The sequence below is a fragment of the Corvus cornix genome, chromosome Z, assembly GCF_000738735.6.
Source record: "Corvus cornix cornix isolate S_Up_H32 chromosome Z, ASM73873v5, whole genome shotgun sequence".
Classification (NCBI taxonomy): domain Eukaryota; kingdom Metazoa; phylum Chordata; class Aves; order Passeriformes; family Corvidae; genus Corvus; species Corvus cornix.
Window position 1 is genome coordinate 43,105,392 of NC_046357.1, and position 26,533 is coordinate 43,131,924.

Consider the following 26,533-nt stretch of genomic DNA (forward strand, 5'->3'; position numbering starts at 1 on the left):
GGTGGGTCATTTTCCTTTTTATGTCCCAGAGGAAGACAGTGTGGCATATTGGTGGAGTGGCTTAGTGTTCAAAGTTACTTTATTTACAGTGTAGAAAGTTTTAAGTATTCCCATGACAAAAAAAAAAGAAAAATTTGACCATAGTAGGGCAATGAGTAGCTGGAATTCCAGGTATTTGCTCATATAGTACAAGTGCCTGATACAGAGAGGACCACATGAATGAACAGAGTACAACAACTTTGTCATGTTTCAGGAGCAGTTTCCTACTTTTGTGAAACTCCCCAGCTCTTTTTCCTTCTCAGTCTTTACTCCCAATGTGTTTGCTGTTTGCAGTCCTATATCACTCTAATGTATCAGATGTTTTTGTAGGGTTCTGTGCGCTTGGCTGGGAGGGTAGAGTAATTTGGCAGCTAAAGGAAGCTGCCTGTGCTTTTATGGTATGCTGAGTTTGTGATATGCAGGGTTACTTGCTAGCTGCTGCTGAGTGGTGTGCTGAGACGAGTGAGTTCATCAGCCTTACAATTTCTGATTAGGGCAGGGATGTGGACAAAAGGTGCTGCCTGGAAAACTGTGCCTTGCCAGCAGAATGCGTTATGCAAAACTTGACTAAAGTGTGAAATCACGAGTAGAAACCAAATGGGATTGAAGGCAAATTTCTATTTATATTAATTTGTATATATTTATGTGTGGTGACTGACTGCTCTCTGGAGCACCTTGCTCAAGACCTTGAAGGACAGATCTTTTGGGGACAGGGAGGGTTGATCTTAAAATCATCTTTTTAATTTTCAAGTTCATGTTTTAAAATGCAGTCTCTGGTGTGGCCTGGGGACTTGGTGAGTTGCAGCACAAAGTTAATAAAGTGATTTTGAACTTTGTGTGCCTGTTGGAGAAAAGTGCAGCAGCAGAGTACTGGCTTACTTAGCTAGCCTGGGTGCTTGAAGAACCATCCTGTTTGGACTGCAAGGGTAATCCTGAAAGAGTTAAGTTTCAAAGAAGCCTTATGTGTGGATCCAGAGCACAACTAAACATCTTAAATCCATTAAGGGGTTGGAATTAAATGGTCTTTAAGATCCCTTCCAACCCAGACCATTCTGTGGTTTATACTTCTGATTGCTATTTAATATTACTAAAAAGGATTTAGCAGCATTTACTGTGCCTTTTCAGAGTAAACTGTGTAATTTATTGAACTTTGCATGTCTCCTGGAAATGAGTGATGTAAACAGGTGAGGATGAAGGAAATTGTTTCCCCTTGTATTACTCTAGATAGCACTTAATTGTCTTTGTACTTCCATATGATTTTCATTGTTATGCAGGCACAACACTGTTTTGACTTTTCAGAAGTTCATAGGCTTTGTTTTTACAAGTAAAAAAGGTAGAAAAGACTTGTTGGACTAAACCTGCCAGGGATTCACTCTTCACACTTCCAGCTTTGTGGAAACAAGCTATTTTTAAAATGATTATTCATCCATATATTAGCCTGAATTAATGAGTTGATCTCAATATACAGCATAAGCAAGGCCTTGATGTTTTAAACATTTAACTCTTTTTATATGACTAAATAAGATTAGGGACCTTTCTGAATGTAGTGAATTAAAACATCACTGGATCACTCTGCTTTTCAGCAAACACTCTGCTTTTTGTTGGAGATTAATGCAATATACATTATCTTGCACTTCTCTGCAGATTACTGTTCACTTCTGTCAGTGACTGCCATAACTTAAAAGAAGCCTGTGGAAGCATTGGGGTTTGCAAACTGGCATTGGTCCTGTAGTGATGTGGACTATTTTCTGTGCTTTTAGCTAAGGTAGTGGTGTTTGCTTCTACATTGGGAGTCCCAGGCTGCCAAGTTGGTGTATCTCACCACTGTTTGCTCTTTCATATATGTATGTAGGTATATGTTGCTGTTACAATTTAGTGATCCTAGGCCAGCTGCTTGAATAAGTGTGGATTTTAGTGGGAGCTAGTGTGCAAGAGAGACCTTTTGTTACTTGAAGTTCTTACAGTGTAACTGCCCCTCAGGGTAACTGTGCTGTGAGATTAGAGCAAAATATTTATAACAAAGGTATGTTTCAGTAGTGTCTGCCTCAGTTTGGGTAGTGATGTAACTGACCTGCACACCCTGAAGCTTTCACTCCAAGGATGTTGTGTGGATTATAAGGACCTGGATGTCCCTAGAGAAAGTAGATCCTTTATCTCAGCCTCCACAAGCTGAGTAACAAGACTTCAAACTGCAGATGCCTCTAACAGGTTAATGGCTGGTCCGTTATGTATTGAAGCAGCTAGTATATTGTGTTATAGAAGCAAGACCTTAAAAAGATGTGCAAGGAACTTTCTAGCTGCATGTGTTTATTTTCTGTAAAATATATATATATCTACATTTTATTTTCTTCTATCACGGTACTTCATCTGGCAGCTCTTACTGTGAAAATTTGCCAGACTGTCATTGTGGTTTTCTGTGTACAACTCCAGAAAAGGGCTTATTATACTACTTTATGGAATTTTATCTTCTTGGAGTACATCAAGTCAGAGTGCAAGTAGATAGAAAGCTGTAGAATGCTAGAGAATAAAAGTATGCAAGCCTGTGGTTTTAGTGACCTTATACTTTAATCCACAGTAAAGAGCAAATAACTGAGAGGGCTCAGATCCTGCATTTCATTTTAGGATTCCTTTAATTTTTTTTTTGTAAATCTACTAATTCCTGCAGTTATCAAGGACACAGCCACATTATCTTCAGGATTTCTACACTATTGACCAGCTGTTGAAATTACTTTGGTTTTTCCTTTGCTTATTTGAAGCATTTAGTACCATTTACTAAAACAGAAGAGGATTTTTAATCTGAATTCTTTCCTGTCTTCTGAGTTTCTGGATCTATTGAAGATAAGAGTGGCTGGTTTTTTTGTAGTCTTTCTGGTAGCTGTGACTTTGTGCATGTTAAGCCAAAGCTCTTTCTGAAATGCACTTGGAGCCTAATAATGCTGCATAATGGTTATGAAGCCTTGCATCTAGAGTAGGATGCATTGATTATTTCACTTCCCCACTCCTCCCCACCACCTTCTAAACTAAAAAAGCCAGGCTTACTTACGGAAGAATTTTGCTGTGTTCATGTAAGAATTAATTGTTTGTGGAGACATACTTCAGTTTCAAATAATGAAAACGTCAGCTTTTCTCAGCATAATTTTTTCCTATGTGCATTTACCAACTGCAAGAGAAATGGCTTTCTCCCAGCTACTCAGTATTGCAGATTAGTAGTTGTTCTTGTTTGTTAATTACAGCTGTTAAAACTGAAAAAAGGATGTTCCCCTTGGACATACTTTCAAGCACATATTTTTTGAGTTGACAGCTAAGACTTAGGCTGGGGAAAGAAATTACGTTTTGAAGACAATTTATCATTATTTTACATTTTTTTATTCATCAGTAAAGACCAGAAAAAAAACCCAGACAAAACCATCTGATTTAAAGCAACATTGGAAGTTAACCTTATGAAAAAAGTTCTCTGGAGCAGGGAAATATTTTTCAAACTTAGGATCATGGTACATTTCCAGATATCTTTCAAAACTCTAAGAATAAGTAGCAGATAAAACCTGGACAAAAACCAAATCAAAACAACCATTACAAAGTAGTATGTGTTTCTGGGAAGTTTGGGGTATGAATTTATGTTCAGGTGTATCCTGGTTTTGGCTGGGAATAAGAGTTCCTTTATTCTCAGCAGCAGGTACAGTGCTGTGTTTTGGAATCAGTATGAAAACAATGTTGATAACACACTGATGGTTTGGCTGTTGCTGAGCAGTGCTTACCCTGAGTCAAGGACTGTCCAGTGTTTCATGCTCTGCCAGCGAGCAGGTGTGGGAGCATAGCCAGGTCAGAGGACTTGAACCTGGGATAGAGGGTAGGATTTGCTATGAGCCAGCAGATGGTGAGCAGTTTTATTGTCTATCCCTTGTTTTTCTTGGGGCTTCTCTCCTTTTTTATTTCCTTTTATTAGTAGTATTACATTTTACTTTGTTTTAATTGCTAAGCTGGTCTTCACTGGCAAGATTTTAATTCTCCTCCTCTTTTAAACCAGGATGTGAGGGGGAGTGTTTTTAGTTGTGGCTGTGTTCTTAGCTGCCAGCTGGATTTAAACCACAACAGTGTCATTCCAGTTTTTTTGCTTGGGTGAGCACATTACCGCGGGTTTTGAAACACCGCAGCAGTAGAAAAAAGTGCTCTACATCCACTTGCTTGTTCAAGGTGACTAGGTGGGTACAATAAGGCAGAATATTTAAAACTGCTAGCTGTATTCCTGACAAGGAACAAATTGACTGCAAAAGAAAAAACTGAGGTGTCTAGAACATGTTACTACTAATAACAGTAAAAATTAATGAGTAAAGCTAGCTTTCAAAAAGTAAGTTGGTTTGGCAAATTGTACGGTGTTCTTTCACTTTGGAGTGGTAAGGAGCTTCTCCTTGTAATATGACAAGCTAGTTTGTAAGAAAGCCTGGGTGTCTAGTGCAGTCTTCATTATTTCAAGTAATTTGTGGCTGTCGCTTGTTATGTTTGAACACAAGGCAGTAAAGGGCAAGATTCTCAGTGTTCCTCCTCCTCTAGTGTCCATAAGCGTTTGCTGTTTCTTTTGCTTGTGCAACAGCATGTACCTTTCCATGCAGTCCCTGCTTTCAACCATGGTTTCTGGGGTTCAGATTTCCTATTTGGACATGGTGTATCTCTGTTAGTAGCTTTCAGTTGATGTCTCTTCTGGCTTGCTTAACATCTTTTATCGGGTTCATATAATGCTTAGCATTCATGGTACCCCCTACCACTGGCTTTCTCCACTTGCTGCAGGGAAGAACCAGAGCTGCACCATCGTTTTTGTATCCAGCAACAACAAGCTTCTATTGAGGAAGCAGCTCATGAGCAGCGGTTGATGCTGTTCCTAACACGTAAAGAACCATAAGCTGTAAGGCAGGAGGATGTCACCAAATTAATAAAGAGTTGAACCTGGCTAAGATTAGACATAATCTACTTAATGTATGGCAGGATATACTGTCAGATACTTTGGTCAGTGTTTGATCCTTTTCATTCATTCTTCAACTTTCATTATTCCAGATTTAGAGCGATAACTAAGAAATGGTTTGTGAGAAAGGCATTGAAACATCAAACATTGAAATCTAGAAGTGATCACAGTTACAGGTGTTTTCTTGCAAGCTGCCCAGCCTTGTCTGCTCAGTGATGTGTGAGTTGTGCGTTCACTTAATAGAATCCATCTACTGGAACTATAAGCAAACTGCAGTTAAATTGGGCATGGCTCAATGACTTATGCAGGTTCCCTCATTTTGCTAAGCTGCTTTTAAAATGCAGTTCAAGCCTTAACACAAACTAAAAAGTAGTTTGAATCTTGGAGAGTAATTTATGTTAAGAGTAAATGGAAAGGAGGTAACACTGATGGTATTCTCTACTTATTCATTTAGTCCTTCTTATTAAACCACAGCCAGATACAGTTCTACACTTAACTATTTGAGTTGTATGTCTGAGAGTGTGCTCCTAGCCTTATTTGCTGTCAAGATAATACTGTGGCAGTCTCCGTGGCATTAATCACAGATGACAGTAGTGACTTACAAAGATGCAGTAACTTTTTTGTAAAAGAGCTGGTACCAGCTGAATTATATCTTACCTTGGCCCACAAGTCCTTTGTGGGGTTGTTGCTCTGCAGGATCACTAGCATATTGCAGAGCATTCCAATGTCTTAAATTGCAAATTCACACAGACAAAAGGGTTGAATGTTTCTTACTCCTATATCTGAAACTTTGTTAAACTTCTTATGTTTCTGAAGTTGGGCTGGAGTCTAGAAGTACTGTTATCTTTTCTGTGGCCATACTGGCTTGCTTTCTGGACAACACAGACTACTGCTTGCAGCTTGTAAGTTGATCTTAACATAATCCTGTGGGTTTTCTGTAGCGCCACTTCTGCTTTTGTGTACTGGTCATGGAACACGTCTTCCCTCTGAAATTTTTGGAGACTTGCAAAAAATTGTATGAGTCCATGAGATGAATTCTATTGAGAGCTTTATGTATGGTCTTCTTATGTTGTAATGGATGTTTCTTATAAGAGCGTTCTTCCACCAGTGTGTACATCTTCTGGAATGATGAAGGGCAGAGTAAAACCTAATGTCAGTTTGCTGTGAACTTGACTTGGTCCTGATTACAAAAATATGAAGCTGACTGATTCTTACAGTGGCTTAACGGATCTTTGCCAATTAACTTGATACATAGAGACAGACATTTACGGCTTTAAACAAAGTTTAGTTTATTGAAAACAGTGTTTGTAAAATGAACATTTACGTGACTGGAAGTAGAAAATACATTACTATTCACTAAAAAATGGACTATTCTCTTTCAGTCAAGGTCTGGATGAGACATTTTGAAGGAACTAGCACTGAAGGCAGCATATGAAGTTAAGTTATAAAAAGAAATAAGGTCCTCAATCTTCTGGAATTCTTAGGAGTTCTGTTTCTGTAGACTTGTAGACAATGACTTAAAGTTCCTAGACTTTATTAACCTCACTGTAATATTGATGCAAATAGTGTGTCCCATTTGAGTGGTTTTTTTCAAGGTAGGTTTTTTTACCATTTCTTCTGTAATACTGGTTATATTCCTATAACTTAGTCTTTCGCAAAAAGATCTTTTTTGCAGAAGATGAAATAGCCTATATGTCTGAAATGATATGGTGAATTCAGTGTCTACTTTAGAAAAATCCCATTTTTTAAATGTATGCTTATCAATCATTTTTGGTTGTCCTCTGTAAATGCCTGAATGTGTTATTTGCTGTTTGGACTTCTAATTTGCCAGAGTATGATTAGTCTGTGCTTAGCTTTTGTATTAGACCATGAAACTAGTTTTATACCTTAGTGGTGTGTATTAATTTTAAGATCTATTATTAGTCAGGTGTAAATGTTACGGGGTTTTTTGTTTTGTTTTTTCTTTTTGTTTGACATGTCTGTAAGGAGGGTCATTTATGACAGTTTTGGGTTTTTTCTTCCAAGATTTAGCATTGATAGGATTCAATTAGTGGGGCTGCTTTTCTTACATTACTTTTACCTGTTAATGAGAACTTTGACACAACAGCTCTTCTTGCTCCTTAAAATGAACCAGTACATTTCATAGAACTCATTCACTCTTCCTTGATTAGTACATTCTGAAAAGGTTTTGAGGGCTCAACTGATTGTAGACTTCGTCTTGACTCTGTCTGTTGTGTTACTTCCTTTCCATTTGCTCTTTGATACTGTTAATTATCTATTTTGTTTGACCTTCAGACATTGCAGGAATGTTTAAGAATTACAGACAAGATGCAGGATTATCTGGGTACTCTACTAATGTAATTAACAATTGCTTCCAAAAGTTAGCTTGCTCAGCCCTTGCACTGGGTATTCCATAGCTCTGATGGGAAACAGCAGCCAAGGACTCCCTCGTGTGGTGGGTGTCCCAGGCTTTCAAAAGCGTTGTGCTGCATTGTCAAAAGGCTGCTCTTGTTCATGTGAGTAGAAAGTGTGTGTTGAAAGTGGTTGACTGCGGGAAGAAATGCAGCAGTGGAAACTTGTCTAGTACTGAAGTTGCTGTCCTTTCAGCACCTGCTAGTCATCTGGTAATAATACCGTTGTATACTAGTGGAGCAGGTTGAGGGGGAAAAAAAAGATACCAGCTGTGTGCTCAAGTGAAGAAGTAGTTTTACAGTACTGGCTCTAGATTCTGTCAGGGAGGGCAAGCTTCTCAGTCATGCATGTAGGAAAATTATCTTTAGCAGCAGCTATGTAGAGAGGGAAATATGGAAATACAGGTTTAGTAGATAGCTGGACAGCAGGAGACATCAGGACCAGGCTTTATATAGGCCAGAAATTTCTAGGGTCAAACCTGTGCAAATTTCTGCCCAGAAAACATTCAGAGAAGACCTAGTAGAATACAAAGATGCTTTAGTCAGTCATGAAATAAAACCACAATATTAATCAGCTGCTGTCTAATCATGGTGTTAGGCAGAAAGCAATATCCATTCTTCTCAGGAGCTATAAAATGTTGCAGGACTACTGAAAAGGCAGCATTTAAGTTCACTGTGCATTTGTGAGGGACTTGACCTCTCTTGAAACAGCTTATTTAACTACTGCCAGGTTAAAAGTCATATTCATCTACCTTTCAAGGCTTTTAATGTATAGTTATTGAACACTTCCATGCAAAATGATAGTTCGATAGCTGAACTCTTAGAAACATAAAATAATTTGTATTGTAAGGGAACTTAAAAGATCATCTAGTTCTAACCCTCCTTCCTCAGACAGGGACACTTTTCCCTAGAACAGGTTATTCAAAGCCCCATCAAGACTGGCCTTGAACTTCTCTAGGGATGGGGCATCCACAAATTCTCTGGGCAACCTGTTCCAGTATCTAATCACACTCAGAGTAAAGAATTTCTTCCTTATACCTGATCTAAACCTGCCCTTTTCCAGTTTAAAGCCATTCCCCCTTTTCCTATCACTATGTGCCCTTGTAAAATGTCACTTTCCAGCTCTTTTTTAGGCTCCTTTTAGGTACTGGAAGGTGCTATGCGGTCTCCTGGGAGCCTTCTCTTCTCCAGGCAGAACAAAACCAGTTTTTTTAGGCAGTCCTCAGAGGAGAGGTGCTGCAGAATCTCACCCCTCACCCTGCTGGCCAGACTGCTTTGGATGCAGCCCAGGACATGTTTGGCTCTCTGGGCTGTGGGTGCTCATGGCTGGGTCATGTGCAGCCTCTCATCCACCAGCACCCCCAAATCCTTCTCGCAGGCCTGTATGTACTCCATTCTTGGCCCACCCTGTGTTTGTCCTTGGGATTGCCCCGACCCAGGTGCAGGACCTTGCACTTGGCCTTGTTGAACTCCATGAGTTCTCACAGATGCATGCACCTTTCAAGCTGTCCAGATCCCTCTGGATGGCATCCCTTCCCTCAATCGTATTGATGATACCACGCAGCTCAGTGTTGTCAGCAAACTTGCTGAGGGTGTCCTTGATCCCATTGTCCATGTTGGTGACAGAGTGTAACAGTGCCAGTCCCAATGCTGACCCCATAGGAACACTACTTGCCACTTGTACTTGGTGTCCACTTGGACGTTGAGCCGTTGAATACAACTCTTGAGTGTGAACATCCAGCCAAATTCCTTAGCCACCATCGAATCCATGTTTCTCCAGCTTACAGACAAGAACATTGTGTGGGAGAGTATCAAATGCTTTGTTCAACTCCAGGTAGATGGCATCAGTCACTCTTCCCTCATCCACTATCACTTCAACCCTATTGTAGAAGGCCACCAAATTTGTCTGGTACAATTTGCCCTTAGTGAAACTATGGTGGCTGTCGTCACCTCTCTGCTTTCCATGTGCCTTTCCATAATTTCCAGGAGGATCTGCTTCGTGATCTCACACACAGAGGTGAGACTGACAAGCCTATAGTTCCCCTACTTTTTTAATCTTTATTTTGCTTTTTGAAAATGGAGGTTATGTTTCCACTTTTCCAGTCAGTGGGAACTTCCATCAGACTGCCGCAGCTTCTCAAGTATGATGGATAGTGGTTTGGCCATTTCCTCTGCTGGTTCCCTTAGGAACCCATGGATGTATCTCACCAGGGCCTATGGACTTGTGCACACCTTCAGGTTCCTTAGATGATTTCAAACCTGATGCTTTTGTACTGTAGGTGGTTCTTCATTGTCCCAGTCCCTGTCTTCGCCTTCTACGACTTGGGAAGTGTGGCTGGAGCACCTGCTGGTGAAGACTGTGGGGAAAAAAAGTTGTTCAGTACCCCTCAGACTTTTCTATATCCCTGGAAACCAGGTCATCTTTCTGTGGCAGGGAGGGCCCACATTTTCCCTAACCTTTTCTTTCACCAAGGTACCTATGTAGATGCTTTTCTTGTTCGCCTTGACATTCCTGGCCAGATATAATTCTTTAGCTTTCTGAGAGGCCTCCATCCTGCTTTAAGGAATGTTGCTGCTACTTTTAAAAGCAAAACATTAAAAATGGGTAAGTGCCACCTCTATCACATCTACTTTACATGACCTCCTTGCTCTGCGGATAGCATCTATTTGTTCTGAATATTGGATAGCACAGGATTTTCTTCAGGCTTTTATAGCTGAATGAATTATTTATTTATAGTTTATAGGAAACACGAAACAGCTTGCGTAGCGTGCAACTAGTTTATTTGTGGTTCTTCTCTGATAAGTACTGTGAATTAGCCTGTGTATTTTTAAAGCTAAAAAAAAATGGCATCTTTCAAGGCACATTAGTAAATGCAGGAGCATTGTGACCATAGCTATGACTTCCTACTTACTTATTTCTTTTTCAACTTGAAACTTCTTTGATCTTCAGGTGATGAGTGCCTATGGAGTCGGTCTGCTTTCCTTTCCTAAATACTGAATCAGTGTGTTCATTACTTGTTTTTTAATGGTAAATTATTTCATTTATGCTTTTCTAGTGTACACTTGGATCTCCAGTCAGACTCTTGTGCAGTCTTTTCAAAGACTGATTAGAATTAAATTGTTTGCAATTACTTTTTGCCCTTCCCCTCTCAAAATCCATTCCATATATTGACTGTAGTGCCAAAAAGCAACTTGGCACTATCTAATAAATTACTGTTTAATTTGGATCATCATACGTGAGCAATCAAGTCATATTTATGAAGCTTAAAAATGTGAAATAAAAATTGAACAGTTTCCCCTATTAAACTAAGTAGCATAGTGCTTTCTGCAACTGTAGGCCATAGAGGCTGAACATCTGTCAGTCACTAATAGTGGATATAGCATGTCTAGGTTCAAAGAGATGCCTAACTGAAAAGACTTTTTGCTACTTGTGGTTGAATTTGACTTTGTGACTAGTGTCAGTTACATGAAACACAAAATGTAATTAATAATTGTGAACTTCCAATGCGAACTTGCAAATCATAGCTTTTATTCTAACTCCATTGCTGTTTTACAGGCTTGTGAGATGCACTACTTCTACTATGTGGCTTTTGGTTTTTCAGATTTTTTTGAAGAAAAATTCAAGTCAAACTGCTTTTCCCCCCGTCTATTTCCTCATTCCTTCCAGATAATTTCATCAATTTTACTTTTCCTACTTCAGGTGACTTTTTCTTTTACCAATCATTTAACTAACTGTTGGGGTTTTTCTGCACCATGTTCTATAATAGTCATAGTGTCTAAAGCATAAAATCTAGAAGGAGATTTACAGAAACAACTTTAAACAGGTTTGAGAAGTAGCCACAAGAACTATCCAGGAGATGAGGCTCAGCTTATAGTTAAATAAGAAATTCTTGACACTCCTTTATTTAGGACAAGCTAAATTTAATACTACTTGTAGATCTGGGTTTTGAGATAGAGAGCTGAAGACACAGTGTCTTGTCTGTGTTGAGGGCAGAGTAGGCCTCAATTTTGAAGAACCTCAAAAAGCAAAACTGGATATTCAACTGGATAAACACATAATATCAGACAGAGCACCAGGACAGCTAACCTGGAGAGGTGTAAGAGTTTTTTCAGACAATGTCATTAAGCACAAATTGGAAACACAAAGCTGAGGCAAGAGTGGACTGGAGCTGACCCTGTCTTAAAGTAGTAGGAGACTAAGCAGCTTTTTGATACACAGTTAAATCTGGAGATTTTTTAACTTGTGGATAGCTATAGATTTACTTTCTTTCTTCCATCACCTTTTTGTGTACTCAAATACATAATCTATTTTTAAGTATGGTACTAAGGGACAAATGTGTGTTCTGCAGGACATTGCTCTCTTGGCAAGTGGCGTTTGTTGTAGAAGAGGCAAAGATGGAAGAGTCCAGTTCTGTCATTGTTTAGGTCAGTCCCTCTGGCAATACAAACTAGTCATTATATTTATTAAATAATGAAGTTCATCTTGGATAGCCTAAGTGGTGGCTGATTTGGTTTAAGTCTAGCTTCTCCTTGTTTTGTCTTGAAAGCAAATGTTCAGACAATGAAGAATGAGGAAAAGCTTCACAAAAGGAGAACTGGTTTGAGTTATCCTAGCCAGTTGCCTCTAATTTTATTTGAGTAAAATTTGTGCACAATGGGTGTGGTGGTCTCTGTGTCTGAAATCCACAGTAGGGTGAGACTTCTCTCTGGCTTGTATAGCCATAGTGATACTTGAATTTTAGACTGAAGTTGTTTTTTACGTGGAACTTAGAAACTCAGTTCTTCCTTGTAACCTGCTTGGTACTTTCCCACCACCTGTCAGACATAGCTTGGAATAGTTGACATACTGATGGCGTGTTTGAAGTAGCTGCTTCTACTGCATTTTATTACATGCCTGTCTGAATTTTCTGGAACTCGGCCATCTGTGTATGAACTGACAAACCTCTTAACAAGCGGTTAATATAAGCAGGAAGATTTAAGAGTGGTTCCTCAAACATCCGATTTCAGAAATCAGGTTCAATTTACAATTATTTGCATTGCTTGTTCAAAGTCAACATTTATCTTTCTTGCGTGCTGTGAAGAAGGTGATTTTTGACTCTCAGTTATTGATAATGTGTAATTAAACCACTAATCTTCAAGCATAATTTTAATGTCTAAGAAGTTCTGCGTTTTCTTAATCTTTCTAAATAAATAAGGACTTTAGAGAACGCTTTTGAATTTTAGATGATAACCTAAATAAAACAGAAGTAAATAGAATCTCATTCATACATTCACTAAGGGTGAAAAGGACTTCTGGAGATATCTAGTCATTCCTGTTTCTCAAGCAGATTCTTCTGCAGCAGGTTGCTCAGGACCAGTCAGACTCTTGAGTATCTCTAGGAATGGAAACATCACAACCCCTCTGGTTGCCTGTTTCAGTGTTCCACCACTCTCATGGTGAAAGCTTTTTTTTAATTGTAAAATCATAGAATAAAATTGCACAAATTATTTCAGACTTGTCCTGAGTAAATTACCAGGCCTTTTGGTGCACCTTCCTAGGCTAGCGTCCTAATATTTATCAAGTTTAACTAATAGAGTGTCTCCAGAAGAATGGTCATGAATTGAATCCTTTATAACAGCTGGGTAAGCTCTTTGTCTGCAGCAGTCTGGGTGTTTTTAGTATGAAAAGTGGATCACATCAACAGAGAAGCATAGGAGAAGTAATTTATTTACATAATTTCTTTTTCTCTTCAATCTGGAAAGAGTGAGTATTGTATTGGGAACATCCTGTATGAAATAGCTTTCTTGTTGAGACTTTTAACATCTTTAAAGGTTGTCATTTAAAAGGGTTCCTCAGGAGATTAATAACAAACACCTGAAATCAGCGTTTCTGTATTGGGAGATAACACTGAAATCAGTCATGCACAAAGAGAGCCTCCTCTTTTTTGGAGATGTTGTTGGGAAGAGTTTCTCCAGACAGTGGGAGTGATGGAGGTGACAGGTATAGAAATTGCTCTACTGTAATCAAACTAATAAGGAAAAAGGCTTCTAGGATTAGAAACTTAGCAATATCTAGGTAGAGCTGTAAATGAGTACAGAAATGCTTTTGGATGTTTCCCTATGGTTTGTTACAGAAATGTGACAAACTGCTGAGGTTGAAGGCATGAAGAACATGGAGTCTAACCTCTGCTCAGGGCAGGGTTCTCTAGGGCAGGTGCTCAGTCTTCTATCCCATTGGGGTTTGGATTCTCTGTTAATGCATGTATTAATTATATATAATTAACCTGCTCATGGCTCCATCTAGGCAATTTGTGTTTGCCTGTGGTGTTTTGAGGAGGAGATGGGAGAGAGTGGAAGTAGCTTTGGGGGGTGGGGTGGTAGTGGTGTCCTCTCACCTTTGGTGCCATAGGAGGCATAATTGGTGCAAAATTATAAATGCCAGGGGTGATGGGCTTGTAAGTAAACCCTCTCGTCATTAACTAAGTGCAAAAATTCCTGTTGTTTTTTTGTATTACATGCCGTTAAATGCATACTGTGTACATACCATACAAGAACTTGATACAGCTTGAGTTCTGTTATATCTTTTTTGGGCAATAAATGAATTTGCCATTTGTGCTTTATGTAATGTTGTTTATCCTTTTATATTGTTGTGTATCCAAGCTAATCATTCTAACTAGCATTTTGTGAATTAGATATGTCAGATGCTTCCCTGTGGCCTGTTGACAATTTTTTTTCCTTGTTTTGGTGTCTTAAAAAAAACCCAAAAAACCCCAAACAAACAAACAAAAACACAAAACAAAAAAAAAAGAAACAAAAAACCAGAATATGGGAATGTTTCTGGAAAGATTTATACTAATAAAGGATGTCAGATGTATTCTTGCTAAGTGTATCCTTTCACTGCATTAAAATTTTACACCTATTTGCTTTCTTATGCACTAAAAGTACTTCTAAAGTAGTATGCTAGTTAGGGATAATATACTATAGGTTTTGAAGTTGTCAAAAGATGACTACTGCTAAAATCAAGTGCTAAGGCAGAATTAATAGTTAGAAGGGGGGTGTTGTTCAGAGATAAGAACTAATTAAAAATGCTTTATGTTAATCTGTCTTCTGAATTTCCAACACTAAATAAACCTGAAAATAATACTGCATCTTCAGCTGATATTTAACTCTTGATCAGATACTTGTACCTGTTGTTTTAAATATTGGAATAAAATGAGCCTTTAAACTCCTTGTTACTAAGAAGGCTGTATGTAGTGCAGGAATAACATTTGTAAATTTTTTTGGTTTCTAATTAGGTTCAAATTCTGAAATTGAGTGAGTTTCAAATGCACTTCGTTTTCCAGCACTAGTCCCGAATTTTGTCACTATACTATTTATGTTCAATAAAAAAGTTTAAGAGTGGATTCCTGATGTCACCTTAAACTTGATGCTTCTGCACATCCTCTAGTGTCTAAAAGATCATAATATACTTCTGAACCTCTTTTGCTGATCAGTTTTTAGGTCTTGCATTAAACTGAACGTAGCAATTTCTGTGTTGAACACAAGAACAGATGAAGCTACCTGAAATCTACTACTGCTAGTGGAAAAATTGGATGTTGTGACCTTTTGCAATTTTTGTTGTTTGGAGTGGGTACTGTTCTTCAGTATAAGCAATGTTTGCTCAGTGTGTGTCTGTAGGTTTTAAATAGTTAGCTATCCATTGTGTGGCACTGCAGTACTAATGATGACTTTATTTGTCTTTTTAATCAGGACAGAGCTTGGGTTACGGCTTTGTGAACTACGCTGATCCCAAGGATGCTGAAAAAGCTATCAATACCCTGAATGGATTGAGACTTCAAACTAAGACTATAAAAGTATGTAGTGTTAAAATAATTTCAAGGAACTGAACTGTTTTGACTTCCTGATTTGTTTTACCTTTACAAGTGTAACAAGCATTCTGCTAATAACTAGGATTTCATGTATCAAATGGTCTTTTGTAGTCTGTTTAGATTTAGAGTTAGATTAAGTATAGAGAGTGTAGAAAACTTCATTTTCTTAACCCACTTAACACTTTAGATGTACTTGTTTTAACTGAGAATTGTTTAATGCTTTAGTTGAAGAAATGCAGTATTGCATGTTTGAATACCATGTGCTTCCTCATTTTCTCAAAAATGATGTAACTTCCTTATTAGTACTTCAGGTTTTATGTTGCTAGTTGTCTTGTAGGCCTAAAGGCAGTATAGGTTCCAACCAGCCCGTTCTTCCTTATTAACAACAGGGTTTGCTAGCTGATCACTTGGATGGCAGCTGCCTTCCAACTAGGAGCATGTTTGAGCCATGAAATAAAGTTCACCTCTGAAAAGGTTTGTACTTAAAAAGCAGTGCAGAACCACTGAAAGACAACTGAGACAAAAATAAGGTGTCAGTAATTTTGGCCAAAGTGCCTTACCTGTTCTGGATTCATAAAATTTAATAAAGTGGATTACGCTGTTTGAAACTTAAATACTGCTTTGTAACAAATGGTGACTCATGGCACACAAGTACAATGGATGAAAGACATGGACAGATAGCTTTGCTGCTGGAAGCTCCCTCTGTGTTTCTGGCAGACTTCTTGTTCAGTCTCTCTCATTTTCTACTTTGGGGGAAAACTGAGTAAAGTAATTTTGTGCTCCAGGACTTTTGATGCTGTCTTTTGGGTGGTGGTGAGAAAGGGAATCTGTTTGTGTTCCAGTAGTATTGTTTTGCATGTAATGCCTTGGATTGAGCCAACATGACTCGTATGGTCCAGGGTGGTAATCTGGAAGCTCTGTTAACTACATAGTCAAAAAAAAGGAGGTGGTTATAGAAAATCAAGCCAGGTCTCCCAAATCAAAATGTTCCCTTCTGGGGGATTGTGGTAACTTACTTCATGGTCCCCATGTTTGAATTTTTAATCCTCTTTCACCTTGCTAAGTGGTTAATAAAAAAAGGTGAAAATTGAATAGACAGATATGAGTGACAACGTGATGCTTTTTCTTTCCTGCCTTTCCAGGACCAAAAAGTGGAATCGTAGGTTATATACCAATGACCCTTGCAGTGAGACTAAACCTTATGTCTTTGTTTTCAGGTATTTGTACATTAGATATCTTTAGCTGAAGCAAAGCTGAAACTCTGGAGTTGTCACAAGCCAAAACGATAGCCTCTTTGCAAAAGTAAAGATACTTTTCTCTAATTAAACAGAGATTATCTTTAAATGCTGATTGTTAATGTTACAAGTAAAATTCTGACTCCAGCTACCCACATGCAGGCCTGTTGAACTTCAGCAGCACCTTTCCATGTTAGTGTGCATGACTTGAGTGGAAAAACTGCTTTACTCTCTTCGTCTTTATTTACTCTTCTTCCTTCTTGGACACTGGGTTTCAGACCAAGTTTTTGTGACTGGATTTTCCAAGATCACAGAATCACAGGATCTTGGGGGTTGGAATGGACCTTAAATGGACCATCTAGTCCCAGCCAACCACATTTATCTGTGAAGCAGTAGAAATGGCCAACCTACTGTGAAGCACTTTGTAGTTTACATATTCTTCAGATCAGCCAGGAGGCAATGGTGAGCAGAGGTTAAGTTGATGTCTGAGGTATTTTCTGCCTTTGGAGGCAACATCTTGGGTGGAGGAAGTCACTTATGAGGTCTCAGTCCCAGGACCTTAGCAGAGGATACTTCCTGTTTATAGACCAGTGTTCCTGTTTGTCCAGAGTTAAGTCAACTACAAAAAAACCAAAAAGACCCCAAGCGAACAACAAAAGAAAAGCAAACAAAAAACCAACCAAACAAAAAAACTCAAACAACCAAAAAAAAAAAAAAACCAACAACAAAAACCCAACTTGTTTGACAAACTCAGAATCTAATTCTTAACTTTCAGCTAAAAAATGAGTGTAACTGAAATTTTTATATATACCTTCAAATGAAAAATTACTGAATAGGAGTGTTAGTGTATATTTAGGCTTCAAAAGAAAAAAATTAGGTATTTGTTCTCTCTGTACATTTTTAGGATTTCTGTAGGAATGCTTAGTACTTTACCAGATTGATGGTTCAAGTTGGCTTCCCATTAGTGTATAAAACTGGAAGGAACTTTGTTGATTCCATCACATCATGATGTATCCTCACATTGTGACTTAACTGAGTGTGATCCTACTCAGAGGGAACTGACTGTCCTGACCCTGATGTGTGATGCTCTGGATCGGGGATGTGACAGATACCTCTGATCCACAGCTTCTATGCTAGCCTGCTCTTCATTGGATATATTTTTCTGATCCCTAAGGGCATGCCATTTACTGTTTTCTTGAAGTGAAGTACATTGAAAAATGTGGATTTGCAAAATGCTAGCTTAAGGGTTTGGTTTGGGTTTTTTTTTATACTGATAACAATATAAAATTCTATTACCTCTTACCTTTTAAAAAAAGATCCTGTGGAATGCTTTATGGAATCCTTTACTGAATTCTTTGCAAAGTATCTTAACCAACTTTCAGGTGTATATCTCCAAATCAAGTCATAGCAGTCTTGTCTAACCTGGTGTCAATTGTATTGTCTTCTGATTTAACTGAAGAGTGAAACATTAGGGTGGGTGTATACACTGATGTTGAAGCCACTTATGGGTGTGTTAGATATGTGAGCCCTGCTCAGCTGGATGATATGCCTCCATTCTTACATAGTGCCCTCTGTGGCATAATTTATTGTTTATTTGCAATGCATACAGGCTTATGTGTACTGCAGGTAGCCTGTGAGGTTTGGGCTTCATTGAATTATGCAACTTTAGTTGAAATATATAACTTTAGTGTGAAAACAAGTTGCATCTTATAAAAGCTAAAATATTTTGTGTGGCTTTTCTTTTGGAAGGTAATGCTGCTGACAAGCTCCTTATCTCTGTTCTATTTAAGAGACAGTAAAAATGTTGATTTTTGTTCCTGGAGTGATTTTTCTGCTTACCTGCTTATTTTTCCATGACTTTTCTTTTTATTTGGTTTGTCCTGGAAAGATCAATTCTTCCCAAATGTGGAAAACTCAGAGGAACAAACAGGTTATGAGGGTCACTGATTTACACATAGGGATAATAAAATTGAGTGCATGTTTTTGTTGTCTTGGCTTTTGCCTGGGAGAGGAGAAATGCTCCATGGCTTCCCCTCCTCTTGATTAGGGGGTTTTTATGAGAAAACTGCCAAAAAAGAAAAGAAAAAAAAATCCAAGTAATTTATTGTGAGATTATCTGAATAAGAGTATCTCTCAGTGTGGACTAAAAAAAAGCTGCTTAAAAGTCAGATTTAATAAAATTTTCCTTCTCTGAAGTTCTTTGGGTTATTGGAATGTTTACATGGGTAATTATTACCTGTCAGGGGAATAGAAATTTAAGAAATATTTTATCTGAAGAATTAAATCTGTAGGTTTTCTTCCCACTCCTGTATAACTTTGCATGTAATAAAAATAAAAACAGGCTTAATGTGTAACATTCTTCCAACTTCCTGCTGGAATGAAGTTTGAAAAATTCTTTGGCTACAAGTACAAGATGTCCTAGTTTGCCATCATCACCTGGTTGACTGCTCTGCTGTAAAAAGTTGTGTCATGAGATGAGCTAGATAAGACTTCAGTAGAAGAGTGAATACTAAGCAGTCAGCTTTGCAAATGCCCAAAAAAGTGCAGTACAGCAAGGGAAGACTTGAAGTGAGGGGTGTGCTTCAAGCTCACTAGTGTTCTTTGAGTCATTGTTGTTAAAACTTGGCATTATGCAATGCAATTTCACTTGGTGCCTTGAATCACTACTTAGATTTACAACATTCATTGTAAAGGAATTATCCTGTAACTTAACTGTTCAGTAGCTGCACCCTTAAGAAATTTTACCAATTATAGTAATCTTGAAAATGCTTTGGACACTTAATGGAAAATAGTAACATACTAAAAAAAAAAAGGCACATGCTGGTTTGATTTCTGAGTTTAGTGCAGCAGGTAAAAAAGATTTATATTGTTCCTGTCTTCACCACTGATGTTTGTAGAGAAAAATTTTGGTAGTGTCACTTCTTTGTAGTAATTTTTTGATTAGTAATATCCCTGGGTAGCAATGAGTTGTGTAAAAAGCTTACTAAAATACCAGAGGTGAGCTGTGAAGGTGAGAGAAACCCTCCTTACCTTCCTATTTTTTTTTTAATTGATTCCTGCCCACCCCTCCACTAGTATTAAAGAACATTGATCTAGTAAGGAGTATAAGGGAATCCTGTGTGGAGGTTTAATTTAAAGCTAGTGAGTTTTACTGATGTTGTCAATCAGCAGAGGATGAGAGAGGATCTCTCAGCAGAGCCAGAGCATTTAGTGGTCTTGACAGGGTAATTAATTACCTCAGGACTGTATTCTTAAGGTCAAATTGAACTGCTCTAGCAGACGGAAGAACAATTTTTCTTGGAAGAAAAGGTAAAGGTGGTTTTTTTCCTTAAATTTCTACAGGACTTACGTAAATTATAATTTTGCAGTCTTTTAGCTATATTAACAGTTAAAGTTCTGACAGCATTTTCATTCTAATACTACACATTCACACGTCTTTTCACCCCCAGGTAAAATTTGTTCTCTTCACTGAAATTCAGATCTCCTCAGACTTTGAATGTTACTTAACCAGCTTAAGCTGGCTGCTTGTCTTACATGTAGCTGAATAATACTGAGAGGAGGATTCAGTTCTTAATGCATATTGCTGTCACTTCCTGTAGACCACATTATGACCACATGGTTGTTTGTTCATTCACACATAGTGTCAGGCCAAACCATGAAATGTGCTATTCTCACCTTCAGCAATCACAGCTTGCTTTCTGTTTGAGCCCAAAGTGCCATATTGCTGCTCATTAGAGTGTCTTTCAAGAGTCCATCCCTGTTTCTCTGAGGGAGAGAATCCTTGGACCAGTGCAGCTCACCCTGAGGTTGCTGAGCAGGTTTGCAGCCAGAAAACTTCAGTGGTTCAGTAAGGTCCTTCCTGAGCTGCATAGGGGTTTCCTGACACAGAGGAGATGTTAGAAGGGGCCAGACATACTGTGTAGAGTTGGTGAAGGTCTGCAGCCATTGCTCGAAAGCCAAGTCTTATGCAATTAAAAACAAACAAACAAAGCCAACAAAACAGAGAAAAAAACGCTTGTTACTACTGATACTGAAGCTGCATTTTTGTACCCTGCCCTCCCCATGCTATGCAAAGTCCTCTAAAAACTTCGTGGCTTTCTGCATGGATTCAAAATGCTGTAAATGCTAGGCATGGAGATCTGTCCATTGTTTTGAGGGGTTTTGTTTGTTTGTTTGGGTTTTTTTAATTATTTTATTTTGTTTTAAATCCAATATCTGTTTTCTTTATAAGAGGGTCTTTATTATTGTAAATATGGTTGTGCTTACTTTTGAAATTATGGCAGTCTTCAGGCAAATAGACCTCTGTTAAGCTAGCAGCTTTCAAGTTTTTTGTCATATGTTGACTCTTTTGTCTTTAATCCATTAAGTAATAGTTTTTTCAGAAAGGTTGTAAGATATTCCAGTGAACTGTAAGTTGCAATGGATGTGTTTTGTGCATTTCTAGATACGCCTGTGGAATACTGCAAGAGATAGCCAAGTGTTGTGCTTGCCAGAGACTCTCTCAGTAGTAGCAGCTCCTTAGGTACAACCTGAGGATAATTATCCTCCTTCAGGAGGATAATTGACGTCTTGCATTTTAAGACTTTATTCCTGTTTGTATTATTCATGTGGAGGGCTTAATATTACACTGTGTACTCTTGTCCTCCTTGAAAGGTAACTGCTTTTATTTTATTCCTAGTGCGTCTGAAATTCCTGTGCCCTCATTGTTTGGACATGAGTGGCGATCAGAATCATAAATGTAAAGTATGAGGGAAGGTCTTTTGAGACTGTAAGAATGTGAAAATTATGAAATAGAAAATGTTTGGAGTCTTGTTCTCCTTTCTTTTCATATATTTTATTTGTACTTAAATTCTAAGCTAAGTATTTCTTATTTTTAGCAAGACAGTGATAGTTATTGGCTGCACGTTTTAAAGTGTTCTTCTGTATTGGTCCTTGTTCTGTGATCGTAGTGCATAATTAGCATCTTGTGTCTTATGTCAGTGAACTTGATTATTGTTTTTCTTTTATCAGAAGCTTATGACCCTGATTTAAAACGGTCACAGTATCTTGAGGTCTTCTGGAAAAACCTCTGCTTCCGTTTCTCTCAGTAGCAGGCTTTCCAGCTGGTTTCTGTTCTTAGCACGTGCATGCATTTGTTTCTGTTCACCAAGTGGCATTTTGGGTGTCAGTTGCTTTAGAACAAGTCTTCTGAAAGCCTTTTGCTGGTGTTCCTCTGTGCTATGAACAGAAACATTTTATGAGGTCTTCCTATCTGAGCAGTGTGCTGTCCTTAATTGGTTATATCCGGAGGAAGACTTCTGGTCCTCGTCCTCTCAGATATAGAAGACTGGTCTTAAGTCTAAATTTGTCATGTTGGTCCACTCATTCCCTCAGCTGAGTGGCAACAGATGTAGATCCCATGACCCTGGGACTGAGGCCTGGGACTCTGGCATGGGTTGTAGCTGTCAGAGCTGGAACACTTTGAGATGTGGGCTAAAATAGAGAAACCTCTTCTGATAATAATGCTGAAAGGCTGTTGCTTCAGTGTCTTATTTTTTTCAATGCATTCCCTATTGCACAGCAGGCTGTAAAAGCAGGACCTTTATGGGATATGGTTGTTTTTACCAGCTTAATCTAAACTTGTAAATGAAGCTCTGTTGAGCTTTTTTAGTTCCACAGGGTTGCCTTTAGTGAGGGAAGTCTGGAATTCCAATTTGCTCTGTCCACAGAAACGTGCTACTGCAGGCCTCCACCATGAACTCAGCACAGCATATACACGTTCAACAAGGTAGTCTTGTGTACTGGGAAAAGTGGCCTTGAAGCTTTGTTTGGAGTGGAACAATGTTGAGGGGAGACAGGAAGTAAACTTGATGAATATACAGCAATGTACTCTCCTGTTTCAGGAAAAAAGCTGTCACTGGCCAGTGACAAGCTGAGACATCATCTCTGAGGTGTGATGCAGCATCTTCTTGCTAGAAATCAAATTAAGAAGAGTTCTTGAGTCGTCGTATCTCAAACAAATTTAAGTGCAAATGAAGATCACATGCCTGGCACAATGGCCTCTGAGAACATTGCTGTGAGAAAAAGCAGTATCTCCTTGTTTCTATTGTGCTTGCCAAGGAGGCATACGTGTTCCTAAAGTATTCCTTTTCTCAGTATAAATCTGTCTTCTTTGTAAGTAGGTTTAACCCATTTTCATCTGCACATACTGGATGGTAGTTTTTTGTTGGAGTTTCTTTTTCCACAGAAACATGCATTTTAAAATAACTGGACACTACTCTGAAGGGCAAGTAGTGTTTTAAGCAGAAGGATTGCATTTGAAGCTCGTTGAATGTAAATATTTAGTGAAATACTGATTTTAGCATTGAAAGATTTCAGATTTAAAGACCTGGGTGAATACATTAAGTAGAGGTGTTTAGGAATAAATTATATTAAATTCTCAAGTTTTTTGAGGGAATGCTAATACTTTGTCCTCTATTAATAGTAAGATAAAACAGCTCAAAGTACAGTACCTGAGGTATCCGTATGTAGTAGCAGGTAGTAAGAAACTGCAATACTCACTTGTAGGGGACTGTATCTCTTCATTATTTTTGGTAACTTCTTTGTTTAACCTGCTAACTTGCACAGTTTTCACTTGAAAATTGTAAATCTGTTCATCTTGATGTTAGGAAATTAAATATTAAAGCAGTGAAAATACTTGGATTTGGTGGTGTAATGTTTGCATTTCTAGAAACAAGTGTCTTTCCTAGTAACTGCAGTGTAAAATTTCAGTAAAACTGTTTTTAAATTGGTATCTCCAGGGTAGTGCTGTTCAGTGTTGTACAGTGTGTATCATCATTCAGTATTTAAAACTGCAGGCTTTCAGGCAGTTTATTGGCTTGCCTTGTAGTTCGGTGGTTTTGACATTGCATAACTGTCATGTTCACCTGTTGAATTAGCTGTGGAATTAAAATAAAATCTTGGTACGGCTGTTAATTCAGTCCATATAAAAACTGTTTAAACAGTCTAAATCTAGAACTATCAGCAAGTAATTTCTGAGTGAGCAGACTGACAGGATATAGGTAGGGAGATGAGTCTGGAGAGTCTCTGCTTTAAATGAGTATCACTAGTGAAATAACTGGACTTTGACATCAAAAATGAGGAGGGATATGTCCCATGTATATCACATAATCTAGACAAGGTTCTTTTGCATGGGAATTAGTTATACCAGTAATATTTTGTGGTGTCCTTGTTTTTCTCTAGTGGTACTGACTTGCAGGAGTCACAGATTACTAGTAATGTTTTTCCAAGGAAAACCCAACTTAAATTACATTGGGTTTCTGAAGTTACGTGTTTCTTTCAGATTTCTTGCCTGGCCAGTAGTTCTGGTGTTTAGCAAGATGGTTAAATACAGTGTTCAGATGTTGGTGATGAACCACTGGTTTTGGTTTAATACGCATTATTCCTATTACTAATGTGCCCAAAATTCAATGTGTCAGGAGTAGTCACTGGGATGCTTTCCATGTAGGGTAATCAGTGATCAGCATAATGTTCTTAGACATGAAAAATAGCTTGTAAACATGCTTCAAGAACTTGAAGGTAACGACACTGAAACTGGATATGTAAGAGTAGTGTATACTGCTTAGAATATTGCTTTCATTTATTTGCACTCTCGAAATTGCATTCTGTGTAGGCCTTGCCTCCTATGTCAAACTATTTGAAATGTCTTTTACCAGCCAGGGCATGGGCAATACTGGTTCAGCTGTCACCATGAAAGAACTCATACTCACTTACCAGAGGAAAGTGAGAGAGTTTTGCAGAAACTGCTTTATATCTTGACAGATGCCAGTTCTGTATCACAAGGTAAACTTGCAGTAAGTTAGCAAGTACTTTTTGTAGATTTCTTCTCTTTTGATAGACTCTGAGTTTATATTCTTAATATGTGGCAGCATGTGTCCAGCAGTGTGAATTCCCCTTTGAAAGACAGTGTCTCTATTTTGAATTCCTCTTGGAATGACTAGGAAGAAAATGATGGTGTTGCTGGTTTCATACAAAAAGCTGACTGGGAATCCCCTGTCCTGTCCTCTGTTACATCCCGTCTTTGTGTGAAGTCCATGTCTAAAAATTTCCTGAAGATTTGTTGTGTGTTGCTGGAGAATCACAGAATGTCTGAGGTTGAAGGCATCTCTGAGAGCAGGTACACCCATAAGCAGGTTGCTTAGGCCTGTGTCCACATGGATTTTGAATGCCTTCAGAGTTAGGCTCCACAGTCTGAGTTACTTCTTCCAATGCTTGATCACCCTTTATTTACCATGAAAATGTGTTTCCTTGTAGAATGAAATCTATAAAAAATATCCAAATGAATTTTTTTGCGTTTCAGTTTGTGCCCATTGACTCTTGTTTTGTCACTTGATATTGCAAAGAACTGTGTGGATCCATTTTCTTTGTTTCCTTCATCAGATTTTTATGGCTAAGATGTTATCTCCAGACTGAGCAATGCCAACTCTCAGCCTTCCCTTGCATCAGAGGTGCTCCAGTCCCATAATCACTTCTGCGACCATTTACTGGATTCACTCAGGTTGGAAATACCTTGCTGCAGTGGAGAGCCCAGAGCTGGAGATAAGACACTTGCAGAGGACTAACAGTGCTGCCTAGATAGGAAGAATCACCGCCCTTCACCTGTTGGTGAAGCTACTAATTCAGCCTAGGTGACTGTCAGCTAGGGTACATTCTCTTGGCTTATCATCAACTTTATGTCTATCAGGACTCCAAAGTTCTCTGACAAGCTGCTTTCCTGCCAGTCAGCTCCCAGCATGTTCTGGTACATGAGATTTTTCTCTCCAGTGGGAGGATTCTGATTTTCTTGTTGTTGAACGTCTTTGAGTTTCCTGCTTGCCTGATTGTCCAGTCTACTGAAGTTCCTCAGGATGGCAGCACAACCCTCCAGCCTGTCAGCCACTCCTCAAAGCTTTACATCATCACTTGAGGCATTGCATTGCCCCATCATCTAGTGCAGATGTTGGATCCAGTGTCGATGGAGGCCAGGGACTAGCTTCCAACTGAACGTCATGCCACTGACTGTGACCCATTGATCCTGGTAGTTCAGCCAGTTTTCAGTCTTATCACTTTCCCCCTTAACTAGTATGTGTTTAAGCACACAGAAGTATAAAAATATTATTCACGCATGCTGGCTCGACGAGAAGCCCAGAGGCGTAGCCATGCAGCTTCTGATTTACAGCAGCACACACAAAAGGATCAGAGGGGAGATGCTCCTCACCCCAGGGAGCCGTCCCTTGAGCAGAGCGTGAGAGCACACAGGCAGAAGAGAAGAAGCAGAGAGAGGGGACTCTCCATACAAGTTCCACACAGAAGGTTTATTTCAGGTGAAATGATGGGGGGGGAAGACGAAGAGCCAAAGATCTGAGGGTGTCCAGGGATTTTATAGTGGGGATAGGAAAGGTGGGGATGAGGGATACAGCCAATGGGATACTTGACAGGACACAGGGTTGAGTGCAAGGGAACCAATGGAAATAACACAAAGGAGGGAATTAGGGAAGGAACCAATGGAGTGTCGAGTACAACAGAACTTTCTAGAATTAATATGTATTAACTTAGGGGAAATGAATATTAACAAACTTATACATAAAACAGGGAGGGGAAAACATGAACCTATCACATAAAAATATGTAAAATGTGGAACCGGAGGGTTATGGGCTCTCACCCTAACCAAGGAGTGAGGCATAATGCTTCGGTGCCTGACCACCACAGCTTGGTGTCTCTTGGATCTTCAGGGGTCAGGGTGGCTGCAGCCACTTGCACTGCTACACAGAAGTGTATACTTGATGTGCATCTGGTGAGGATAATGCAGGAGAGCATCAGGTCTGAACAGATGATTTAAATAACATCCAGTGTTCTTCTCTTGTTCACCAGTGCAATCATGTCATTCTAGAAGGATCTAGTTAAGATGGTCAGACATGGTTTTGTCTTTATAAATCCATGCTGACTGCATTCAGTCACCTCTGTCATTCATGTGACTGAAGGAGACTTCCATGGTTAGTTCCTCAGTCACCTTTCCAGGGACTGAGTTGT

At 38.8% G+C, this 26,533-nt stretch overlaps 1 protein-coding gene across 10 annotated transcripts in view; it reads left to right on the forward strand.

The window, feature by feature from the left end:
• The window catches only part of ELAVL2 (ELAV like RNA binding protein 2), a 93,397-nt gene that overhangs the window by 51,388 nt on the left and 15,476 nt on the right, over positions 1–26,533 (forward strand). For all 10 annotated transcript variants that reach the window (XM_039567214.1, XM_039567212.1, XM_039567215.1 and 7 more), the window contains one exon: positions 15,133–15,236. In XM_039567214.1, coding sequence (XP_039423148.1) covers positions 15,133–15,236 — 104 coding nt within the window. The remainder of the gene's footprint in view (positions 1–15,132; positions 15,237–26,533) is intronic.